General features: G+C 31.2%; 1 protein-coding gene across 1 annotated transcript in view; it reads right to left on the reverse strand.

Annotated features, from left to right (window-relative positions):
• Positions 1-339: 339 nt before the first annotated feature.
• LOC124364561 (neural-cadherin-like) overlaps positions 340-13,540 on the reverse strand; it is a 326,135-nt gene continuing 312,934 nt past the window's right edge. The window contains 4 exon segments of the mRNA XM_046820118.1: positions 340-477; positions 1,710-1,874; positions 1,877-1,899; positions 4,736-4,926. Coding sequence (XP_046676074.1) covers positions 1,711-1,874; positions 1,877-1,899; positions 4,736-4,926 — 378 coding nt within the window. The 3' untranslated portion in view covers positions 340-477; position 1,710.

The raw sequence follows: 13,540 nt of genomic DNA on the forward strand, positions 1-13,540 counted from the left end.
ACAGTCATCTCCCACAGTAGACTAGACCTATCGAATTGCCCTTGTATCCCAGAATCTCGACATTAGCGGTTAGTGATGTGCAGTGTGGTTGCCAGACTTGATACATCGGTTTTTGTTGTGCCCAGTGGTAGGTTCAACTGGAAGGTATAAACCAGCCAGACATTCCCCATTGTTGGTCAACATTACAAGTGGAATCTATGGAACATTCTATATTGACCACATATACCCTGAGTTGGTTGAAATGAAGTATTACTGAATTACATAACTTGACAGAACATTTAAGTGTGGTGTTACCTGATTGTTCGGGAACGTCCCATCCTTGTCGATGGCGTTGACCTGAGTCACCTTGGTCCCGATAGGCTCCCCCTCCAGCACCGTCTCCTGCTCCCGCTCCGTGAACAATGGTATCTCATCATTGACATCCTCCAGCATGATGTAGACTGTCGCCTCCGAGGCTAGCTGCTGTGCTCCATTGTTCTGTACATCACACAGTTCCATGGTAGCAGTTAACCAGCAGATTCAATAGTTTATTGTTCGACTTTTAAGCTTTTGAGTATGGATGAAAACCAGAAGGGGTGTTGCAGGTTAATTTGGATAACAGTTTATCTTGTAGTTGCATGACTAATTACTTTCCAAAAGCGTGAAGTTTACTTGGAACAATACATAAAAATGTTTATATTAGTAATGTTACAGTTTAAGGACAAGAAATGGTATTTAACATTGTCGTTATGGAACTAAAATTAAAATAGATACCAATACAGACAGCTCTTAGGTCTAAAACCAAAACCAGGGTATAGCTGTACAATACCAAACTTCCATATTGAGCTTTTAATTTTTTTTTTATTACTTACTGATTTATAGTATTCCACTGTAATTGTGTTTCAAAATTCAAACTGCATTTACACAAATAAAAAGAAATTTTAAAAATAATTAATAATAATATCACCACTTTTATCTGTGTTCTTCTTGCCTTTAGATAATCAGACTTTATCGCTATTATATTTTATCAATTTCCATAAAAAAGCATCATATAAAGTACAAATCTAATTTATCATTTGTCGGCTTGGTGTGTTGACTTATACTAGACTGAAAATCATATAAAATTAAAGATTTTTAAATTCATTTCAGACAGCTAAACAAGAGATAATGGAAGATAAATATCTTTAAAACTCTCTTCATAGCTGTTAGCAATTTTTGAGAAATGTTTAAAAATAACATCTGTACAATCAATTTTGTAGTATGGCTTTTAGTGACAGTACATCCTACAATAAACAGTTCCAATATTACTTGCCTCAGAAAGGTACCTAGTTTTGGTTTCTAGGCAAGGAAACCATGGGCGGATTTACAGAAGGTGTAAGGAGGTACAAAGTTTGCAATAGCACATGTGCACAACAACCAATACTAAAGTAAGTGTACTAAAACTGTGTGCGCTTGCAACACATTCCTGTGAAATATAAAAAAATCAGAAGTAAACATTTCCATTTAAAACTGTGACCTCTCTGACTGTTCACTATGATTGCACCCTTAAGGGTAAAACCTAAATCCGCCCATGAAGGAAACCAAAGTTATATTAGTGACCTTTGAACCAGAATCTGCTTAAGAGTGCAAGTTTTTAAGTCAAACTCTTCACTTAAACCAACTACGTAAACATGACAGGCCACTCATCTTGACTGTTAGCATGCGTAAGACTGAGACATGACATAACGTACCTCAACACGTATAGTCAAATTGTATTCCTTTATGGTCTCGTAGTCCAGTGGGTGATTCACCTTTATGTCCGCCCATGTGAATCCATTGTCTGATCGTTGCTGCAAGTAGAACGTGTGGAACTTGTTGGTCTGAGCTGTAGAACCCGGCATTAGTCGATAGAAAACTGTTGGATTACCTTCAATACCCGAGCTGTCAAGGAAACAACATCAATTACTAATCTATCACCAATGTTCATGGAAATAAAAAGAAAAATAAGTATTCTACGATAAGGAGGTTTGTATTTAAAATATTACTCTTTATTTAAATTTAATAAAATTGCATGTTTTAGTAAAGAATATTTTATTTTTAATTTCATGCTTTATACTTGAAAAACTATGTAATAATTATAGTTACAAAATCAACAATTAAAAATGATGAGACACAAATTTGTTAAAAAAATCTTCACACATTAGCCAGGACAAAACATGCATATAAAAATACCTCCATATTTTAATTTCACTTGGATTTTCAATAATCACTGTATACATGTTTTGTATAGCTAACAAATACAAATATTATGAAACTACAAAAATAAAGACTAACTTGAAATAGCTATCATGCCACAAAAAATAATAGCCACATCACAAAAACACAAAATACAAAACATAATTATTAAGTACCACAAAAAATATAAATCCTTTGTTACCTTCCTTTTTCCTACAGCAAGCTCTAAGTTTTCATTGCAAATTAAATTTTTAATGTATTTACATATTAATTGTTATTATGTAAACACCCGAAAAAATGCATTGTAAATTAAATTAATTTAAATTTCTAACAACACATTCAAAACCAATAAACATTTAAGTAAGAACACATACAATTAAATGGTTAGTTAGTTTTTATTATTATTATATTATTAAAAATTTGTGTTCACATGAATAAATTCGAGAAGAAATTACAAATTTATACCAAATGATAATACTTTAACAAAACTAAGTTTTTAACTCAAAATATAGGAATACGTGAGTATATTTTGGTTAATAAGTTATGTAAATAAAGTAATTAAAGTTTAAAGTAATTAAATTTGACTTTATATCAAAATTCTAATTACTTTTTAAATTATCACTCAATAAAACTATGAAAAGCATTTATAAAGTAATTTCTTTAATAGTCAAAGAAACTTAAGTTTTTTTTTAATTGTTCTAAAAAGTTTCCCCAAAAAAACAAATTAATTGAAAGTCAAAATGAGTTAAAATACTACATGATAAATTTGTCCCTAGTAATTTTTTTGCACACAACCAACCCTTACACGTGTTAATAATAGGTATATTAGACCTGTATGAGTGTCAGCCAAAGAGATAAAGAAACTGAAAATGGTAACTGGTCAATTATAACGGACTATAACGAATATGAACAAGTTGATAAGAAGACAATAATATATACATTATACAGGGTGACAATTAAGCCTGGAAAAACTTGCTAGTTCTTAAAGTAAAAGAGAAATATCGACCAATTTTGGCACACCATTACAAGTAGCCTACATCTTTGATGATAAAATGTCATCTTTGGCGGAAGGCCTCTCAGAAGTGAGAAGAAATCTTTAACGATAGCCTATATTGGGTTGTTCATTACTGTATAGAACTGAAAATGTCACACTTCCAACTTAAAGAGGTTGTTCCAGCAGGAATAAAAATACCATTCAAAGTGTTAAAAATGTGTAAAACGTTATAAAATACGTATGTGTGAAATAATAAAGAATTTGGCTTATTATAAAGAATATTCTTTAAATTACATATTAAATATTTAATCTAGGGATTTCCAAGATTAACAGGAATTAATTAAATGATTGCATTGATTATATTTATATTGCTCTATTTTTTCTGATAGAAAAGACAACACTTTTCATATTGTGATACATTTTAGAATTGGATTAGTAATGTAAATACAACGTAAATTGAGAAGTAGAACTAGATGTTTTTAATTTAAAGACACCTTTTAAAAGTATGTCAAATTCTAAGAAAATTATTAATTTTATTTACTAGCTGCAAATTAATATGTATATAACTTTAAGCAGTTATAGGCTATAAAGCATAAAAACTTAACATTGCAAATTCTAAATAAAGAAATTATAGTGATATAAGTTCGTTTAGTTACTCTCAAGCCTTTACTGAACATAATAATAATAATAAGTTGGTTTTAACACATTTCAGAGTCGGGTGTAATTTATAACTTTTAATAATCGAAATGGGTGCTCAAGACCGAAGCAAGTATGAAAAGAAAACTACAAAATTGTAATATTTTTAAATAGATTTACCGCCGTTTGTAAATGAAGTAAAGTGTTGAAACGCGTATTGTATGAATACACTGTTATAGTAGATTTAATTTAAACATAAATTTACTATCACTTCATAACAAGTTATAAGTTTCTGTATTACATGATTGGTAGTAGAATGGAACTTCTTTGCGAATATATAAAAAATGTATTTAATAGGATTCAGGAAATTTCATTGTAATATCAAAAATTACAATGTTTTAATTTCTATGTAATTAATTACATACTTCTTTAATTGAAGCCTTGCTGTGATAATATAGTATTTTATTGTTTGTGCCACGATATTAGTGCACAGCACATATCAGTTTTAAATTAACAATAATAAATGTAACAAAAAAGAAATGCAATGAAATTTATCTGATAAAACAATATTTTTTTAGCATTCAATTCACACTTTCTACTGTGATTTAATTTATTTGTATTCATGAATTTATTAAAATAGCTGTTTAGTAGCGCTTACCAATTATAACCCAGTGTGCTACCGTCACCAGCTAGCCAGCATGGTGAAAGCGACCCAACCTAACCTAACCTAACCTAGACATGGACTACCTACCGGCTAGGCTAAGACTAGTAGGGAAGGGTGGCGGGCCCCACACCAGCGTGCTACAGTGTGAGGTGGCGTGCACAAAGTAACGACTCCCACATGTGCCGTGCAAGGTTCAGTCGAAAGGCACAAGGCAAAAAATTAATGACATTTAACTGAATAGGACAGACCTGGCCTTAACAGATACTACTCTAGCCCCAACAGGCATGTTTTCTTTAATGTAGATAGGTCCGTAGACCACGTGATCCCAGACTGGCGGGTTGTTCGCACGGTCCACAACGTCAATTTGGACTTCGACTGTTCGCGATAAAGGAGGGTATCCCTTATCTTCAGCCTTCGCTTCCAACTTGTACGTTTCTCGCTAAATTCAAAAACAGGATCGGGTAGGGGAAACAGAAAAAAACAAAAGAAAAATCACGCTGCTGTTATTTCAAATATAAACTTACTTGCTAGCACAGTATTAGGAACCGAGAAGCAACCGAGTACGGCCAGTCGGACCACGGTTGCCCCTCGGTTGCGAGCAGACTCTGGAATACCAACCTGGCCTTCACCGCCGTCACAACCGTACCCACTGTGACATTTTCTTTGATGTGAATGGGGCCGTAAACACTCATGTCCCAGAGCGGAGGCTTATTGTTCCGGTCTACCACGTCTAATTCCACATCTACGTCCGCAGAGGACGGAGGTTCACCCCTGTCCGAGGCCTTCACACGCAGGCGGTACTTTTCCCGCTACATCAAACATTTGCCGTCAAGGAGAGGGCAGAACACAACAGAACAAAAGCAACAGAAACAAATCATCCCTAATCGAGAAAACAAAATATGAATAATAAAATGTAGGTTTTACTTACTTCGGTTCTTACAAAAGTTAATCCACAGAAAATTCCTTGTCGGTAGCATAGCTCAAGGCAATTGTCTGTAGCTGACAAACAGAATATCATTCATGTCAGTTTTCATGAATTATATACCAGTTTTTTGTGTTTTTTTGACAATTTTTTCTTCTGAATATTTGAAATATTACTAATTGAGCAACATTAAATGAAGAACATATTTTATACTCAAGCACATTAAGTCTCTATGACAAAACATATTTTTGTTAATTTGAAATGATAAAACTAACTAACCTCAAAATCCTTTGTTTATGAAAATAAATAATTAAGGTAAAATTCATACAAAAAAACTTTCTTACGTAATCTTTATATAAGTTCTCTTCAAAACCTGATATAAGTTGACAGATGTATGGTCACTAATTGAGCATAGGACATTGATATAGGTTTCTTTACTCCTTTACTCCCAAATAGTATGACATTATTTCAAACTTAACTCCAAAGACAATAAAGGTTACCTCTATGACAATTAGTCAATTTTCCCAAGATGCTATACTGAAATGGTTGCCTTGAAAGAAACTATCGTAGTTGAACCAATTCACTTCTTAAATATCTGTTATTTCTACCAGATAATAAATAAATACAAAAAATCTGGCAAAAAATTAACAAATTATGTGATAATTATTTTAAATACAATGTACTTTATATGAAAAATATTAGTAATCATTGAAAAAATTCATTCATAGATCAAGCCAGGCTTGTCGGATGAGTTATAATCCGTTTCTCAATTAGGCGACTGTATAAAAAAAATTTTGGGGGGCAAAACACCTGAAAATACGTAAGGAAACTGAAATCACAAAACGTACTATTGGTAAAAATCACTTTTACAATTATAAAAATATAATATAACCCACAATACAACTTTTTAAACAATATACTTACAGTATCTGATAACACATTGTTAATGGCTGTTGCTCCTGAAATTAAAACACTCTAAAACAGTTAAAATAGTTTCTTTTATAATTTTTACAATGCAATAAAATCAAGTTACTCTTTTTAATGCACTGTTTCGATAAACCTCATAATGGGTTAAAATGTATGAAAAGCTTCTGTATCTGTTATGCACATGACACCCAATTCTTTTTTGAACATAGAAATTCAAAAGATGTGGCAGTAGTATTATAAATATTCATACATATCAAGAGGACAGTAGTTGTTTCCATCACTGTACTGAAGGTTTTTAATAATCTCTCTCCTACAGATTATCCTTATGGACTACAGACATAGATGCTTACAGTAGAGTCCCGTTAATCCGACCTAATTGGGACCGAGCCCTATTCGGATTATGTGATTGTTCGGATTAGCCAGAATTACAGAAAAATACGGTTTTAAACTTGAGAATGGGTCTATTTTGTTGTAGAATTATCAACACTGTTTATTAAAACATGTTTTCTGACTTTTGCATTGTATTTCTTGACAAATAAACGTGTTTGCGAATACTAAGCACATTTACGCAGACGGTGCAGCAGCGCTTAACCTTGCACTAAGATACTTGGAGCAACAGACTACTGCTACACCTGCCGATATCATGTTTATGACACAATGGCGAAACTACGCGTCATCCAATAGACTCTCTTCAATACGACAGAAGACAATAACTGAATTTATGTCTTTTAACAATTAATATTGTACTCAATAATAATATCAGTACTGTATGTCCAATTTTTGTTTGATTTCACTTCTTAATACAGTAATTTAACTCATACTTAACCTATAAGTTTCAATTTGGTACTGTATTCAACTTCATTATTTATGTACTGTACCGTACACAATTTGTCTTAATAAAATACTGTATGTCTATTTAATTAAAGTTTTCTTTGTTTATGTACGAAATGATGCACCCATTTTCATTTTTTAAGTAATTAGTTCCTATAACTGTTGATTATCGTTATAAATAATTCCTCCTGGACCTGTTCGGATTATCCGACGTTCGGATTACACGTGTTCGGATTAGCGGGACTCCACTGTATTTGAATAACGTGTAGTCTCACTCAATAGGTTTTTTGATTGCATGTAGTTATGATAAAATAATAATATACTAAATTTAAACTGTATATTTCCCTCATAATATTATAGAAATATTTTCATTTTGGTATTATCATAACTTTAACAAATACATTATATAACATGGAAAACACTGTTTAGGGAGTAACTAGTTAATTAATGCCTATTGATAAAGGTCAGGATGTCTTGTCTAGATATCTTAAAACTGTCATATTTCTTCTATCCGTAAATGAAAATATATTGCATCTCTTCTTTTATAGTTTTTTACTCTTCTTTCATGAAATTATCTTGTGCTCAATATAGTGTGTAGGATGAAATCTCAGATCCTAAAAACTTCTCTAACATTCCCCTTCAATTACTGTACCCAAATGAGCCTAAACACTGTAATTTATATTGCTAATTATGTTAAACATTTAAATATAAAATGTCCAGATTAATGATGTGACTACAAGCTATTTGTCTATATCCAAACTTTATAATGTATACTGTTTTAGTTAAGTAAGAATCTTACAGAAAATCATAGTTATTAAACGTCTTTAGAAGCCAGAGTAGAATAATTGTTTTTCTGATGTAAACTAATTGAGGCTTTAGGTACGAAATTATAAGATCAACCACAGGTTAGACCAATATTAATAAAAATGTTAACTAGGAAACCTAAATAAACTGTGAAATTCAAACAAACTATGACTTTGAGATCAAAAACAAAAATGTAAACCCGAAGGCATCTGTTCTTGGCCCCTCCCCACCTTGTTTACTTGATTGATGTGCCACAGAGAGTCAGGAACAGTTTTCTCTCCTTCAGTCTCTCACCTTCTCTGGTCTGTACAGTGCACCTGTTTTGTGCAAAGATACTGTTTGTAATTATGCTAACAGATCTGTATATACAGGTATATGCTTGATATTTATGAAGTATAATTTAGTATGATTTTAGTTCTGTTGTTCATCACCAAACACTGATTAGTTTTTATTATTTTTCCTGCTTATTTAACTTAAGCCATAAGGTTTTTGACACCTGATGAAGAGGATGGACTCCAATTCTCAAAACCTAGTGTTCTTTTGTAACATTACAATTTTCAAAGTCCTGTTCAACTATCACTATATAATTGTAATGTTCTTCTTATTTTACATACACAATTGTAATTCTGATTATTATCAATCACACTAGTTTTATACCAAAGTATAAACTATATTTTTATAAAAGGTGAAAATTTTATACTTGCTAAAAAGACTTGTATTATATTATTGTGACATTCTGTATAGGCAAAACAAAAAATGTACTAAGGAATTCAGAATAATCAGGTAAGATCTATGATAAAATATCCTTAATTGTTTCATAATTTTTTGAAGCAAACAAGAGGCTTAAAATATACAATGTTTTTGTAACAACACTAATATAAAAATATGTGCTAACTAGATTTACTAAAGGTGAATTTATACAGCCTCTAAATATTTTAAGCTCTAGTCTTAATAATCTCTTTTTAGCTTAACCTTCTAAGCTTTTTGATAATATTCAAATTTTTGTTGTAGCAAAGAATAATACTGGTTTACTTTATTTTCTCTTTACTAAATATTGATAAAACATACCATATGCAATTTGATAAATCTATTCTTTGGCACAATTACAAAGTGTTTTGATAAGCCAGTATTTTAGTGTCATCATTTGCCTTAGTGAGGTAATATATAACTATTTATTATTAACAATTGAAGTTGCTTTAATCAGTTAAAACAGGTTGTAACCCCTACTAAACCCTTTTATAGCCTTTCAGCCCCTTTAGGAAAGACAAAATTAAAAAGTACAATGGCCAAAGTAGCAGTAAATTGATTATTATTTGTGGTTCTATACAAATATTTTATTTGACTTTGGCATTAAATTTGGATTTAATAACTAAAACTTCAATTATTTACTGCGCTTATCTAAACAGTTTGCAATACAGAACTTGCTAGTTAACAAAACTCTCATAATTTATCACAAAACGAAACTTTTACAGTAACGTTTGGCTTTGACAGTGTATTCACAAGCCAATTTGGATTACTTCCAAATGTATATATTCATGTAGAGTAAAGTTCTGTTATCTTGGTTCAATGCTAGAACTATTAAAAAAACGTATACTTCTCTTCCTGGATTTTTCCATTACTATGTATAAATATATAGACACATTTAGTTTTTGTAATAAATAATTTAAACATACTCTAAATATTGGGTAACTGTTAAATATTACAGTTAAATTCATCAAGCATTAAACCAAAAAGATTTTAAGACCGTTCAGCATTACAACTGCCAAACGATTTTGTTATATCGACACAAAACATTATTGCTTTAAAACTTGCAATCATAACTTTTACATCAAACCTGCCAAACTCAGTTTCACAACTTTTATTGTTGAGCTTGAAAGATTACTTTTGGAGTTTAATACTTGATTTCCTTCACAACACAGCATTCATGGTTTAATGTTTTTAGGTATTAAATGCAGTGTTTACCTTGGTATCAGAATTTTAATATCTTTTGTTTGCGTAATCAGAGGGCATTAAAAATAATTACTTCTGAAGAGAATTTTCTCCTTTGTAAACATACAAACTCATTTGCAAGCATACAGTTCATTCTCAAACTTACATCAATGGAACTATTTTATATATTTGCAAATAAGTACTGAATGAAGTATTTGGACATGCTATTGTAAAGATTGTTGTCTATTATTAGTGAAAAGTTACTTTACTAAAGCATATGACTTTTGCTTCTCCGGTGTTTACACACAGTTTTAGCCTCCATTAGGATTTTATTAAAACTATTATTTACTACTATATATTTACCAACCAAATAATTAATATTTATCAGTCTTTTAAAAGACTTAAAAAATAAAAGTATTACAGTCTGATTTTTTAATTATTGCAATCTCATAATTCTAAAATGTTTGAAATTGTGTACTGATATAAAAACTTATATAACCACACAAAAATAGTCTTTACTCTTTAAAGAGGAGCAAGTTTTTGGAAGAAAATGAAATTGACTTAAAGTGATTAAACTATTGTCTTTGGAATAAATTATACTTGTTTAAAAATAAAAATATCTTACATACACACAAAAGATTCTATTTTCGTAAATCTTGATGGAGAATATCAGTAATGTACCATCTAGATAATACAGACTAATTATTAAAAAGTCACCACCTTAATACAAAATACAGCCTACTCAGATCATGGTGGTAGAGTGTTTAAATATTACATCTCTAAAATTCGATATCAAATAATAAATTATTATGTCCCTTATTTTGTTACAGCACGCGATCTACTTGCATTAATCAAAATTAACATTCTACATTTCAATAAACATAATTATAAATACTTTTGTAATAGACTGATGAAACTAACTGTACAGTAAAGGTATTTGTTAAACAATTAATCAAACTGATGAATAACACAGTTCTATTGGTTCAACAACACTATAACTAATAAACAATTAAAACGGAACTGCTAGAAACCAGCTGAGATGATAACAACGCTATGATGAAATTTGATTTTTTATAACTACAATTTATTGAACCCAATAAATACGTACATGAATTTTAACTGATGTTATAAAAGAAGAATACTGAGGGTGATGATCCAAATGACGTAACCTATGGGACTTACCCACACGAGTTAAGTTACTGGAGTTACCCTAGGAGAAGTTAACTGGGTCTTGAGCTATGCTACCAACAGGTCCGGGTCACTTACGAGTCTAGTGGTCTACTCAAGGTAATACTGAAATACCTACTTACAGGAAAACATCCCTTGTGAAGATTGTTTTCGATTGCATAATAACAGAAATGTGCAGTTAAATAACAAAATAATGAAAAAAAGAGTCAAATCCAGGAGTAACAAGAAATAATACGACATATGACAGGCAGAACATGCGATTATCATAATGCATCTCTCATGAAAATAAAAACATAACAAAACTTCGGAGAGGAACGGGAAGGGTTTAAAAAAATGCGGCAACGTCGGAACGGAGACTCCGTTTCAAAAAGAGAAAAATGGTGGCTAACGGTCCTGTCGGAACGAGTTCGCTGCCCCACACACAGGAGAAAAAATGTCACAACAACGAGATATCAGAGTAGCGCAAGGCTCAAAAACTGTTCACTCTGATACCCCAAAACTCCCGGACCATCTGGAAAACGGAAGTTTCAAAATGTCAATCAAAAGTAAGCAGTACAAAAACCAGTGTCTGCCCGGCACAAAAGTTGTAGAAAAAAATACTTACATCTTCTCTGGAAAAAGTGGCACAAAAATTAATACACCACAAAAATCACAGACCACAAAAACACACTGCCAATAAAACAAGTCAATGGGATAAAAACACCTTCCCCATTGTCAAAAAATCCATTTGTGTGCTGAGCCATGTTAAAAATGTTTGGCAAATATTGAAGGAGTGGCAAACCAAAGAGTGCATTTTGGAAAACAGAGTGCTCTGCAGATGACAGTGAAAACAGTTGAAAGTAGGAATGTGCCGTAGAAACGAAACTCATTTATACACTCCTCGCCAACGTAAAGAAAGTGTGCGTCAACCAAACAACTGGAAAAAGCTTATTTTATTTACAAATGCACACAAAATATTGTTTTTGATGCGTTACTTTTTTGGAAATTCGTCATCAAAACGTTTGTTCACCTTTATAACAATTGGCTCCAACACTAAATGTACAATTAAAAAAACACAAAGGGGTTTCTTTTATGATATTACGTTTTAAGAAGGAATCTTTTATACTTTAATGAGTGGTTGATGCTGATTTGAACAACAATATCAATATGCGATAAAACTAGATTTTTACATTGAAACTAAAACAGTACTTTATGGAAGGTTGTTCAGATTTTGAGAGAATTTTCAATTATTGATTTAGCAGGAAGATATTACTTTTAACAGTTAACTTATAATGTTAAAAATTTACTACAGTAATTTGAAAATTCAATGCGTTATGTGGTACTTGAAATATTGTAATTCACGTTTTCCAAAACTAGTTATTATTCCTGTACATAACTTTACTGTCTTCCTAGAACATGAAAGAAACCCCTTTGAATCAATGTAATGATAAAAAGTTTAAAAACTGTATCAGAAACAATTTTTCAAAACATAAAAATTGTAATTTGACTTTAAAATCACAATGATAACTAAAATTATTTTAATTTTAAACCCTCTAAGTGCCAACCATTGAAACACCAATTATGAAAAACACCAAGGAAAGTTGTTAAAGATATAACCATAACACGATATTAGAAAATTATATTTTAACTTAATTGAATTCTATAACGATCTATAAATGTAATTCTATGTATTTAATTAGGGATATTAAAACATGTATGAACATCTTTGTGTTAGCCAACCACTGTAAAATCAAAAACACAACTGCAGTGTAGTAGTTTGTATAACTGAAGATGCCACTAAGTCCATGGTAACAAAATTGAGCCGATTGTACTCCAAATTTCATTGACCAAAGTATTTTGAGCCTATGTAGAAATAAATTTTTAACTTTCATTTAACCTGATATATAGAGAAAAAGAAAAAGAATCTAATGTCCATTTTTACATTTTTAATGTTATAAAACTAAGAAAACAAAACTTGTGTGTATAAATATTTTTTAAAATTTTTACTAGAATCATAATCTTTAATAATTCTTGATTACAACAAGAAATAAAAGAAAATCTGCAAGACAGCCAAAATCAATCTACCATTTCAGAAACAAATGATCCCCCACCCACTTAGAGGGTTAAGAAATGATATCCTTATACGACACATAATTACCAAGCACTTCCATTATGCTAAAGTTAAAACTGTCCTACACACTTAAAACTAAATGCACTAAGCATGTGCACTAAATGAAAATCTGCTGCATCAGTGCTGTCCTGAAACAATCATGGCAGATCAAGAATAAAAATACACTACTTAAACACTAACATAAGTTCGTTTGCAAAGAAAATTGAATTTATTCCAATGAATTTGTACAGATTTGCTCTAATGGATGAATGAGTATGCATTAGTCGCAACAAATCATGGCCTTGCACAGAATTGAGTTTCTTTTCTCTGCTTTCCCTCCCCTCGAAAATCCCACTGGTTCGT

The sequence above is a fragment of the Homalodisca vitripennis genome, chromosome 6, assembly GCF_021130785.1.
Source record: "Homalodisca vitripennis isolate AUS2020 chromosome 6, UT_GWSS_2.1, whole genome shotgun sequence".
NCBI classification, from domain to species: domain Eukaryota; kingdom Metazoa; phylum Arthropoda; class Insecta; order Hemiptera; family Cicadellidae; genus Homalodisca; species Homalodisca vitripennis.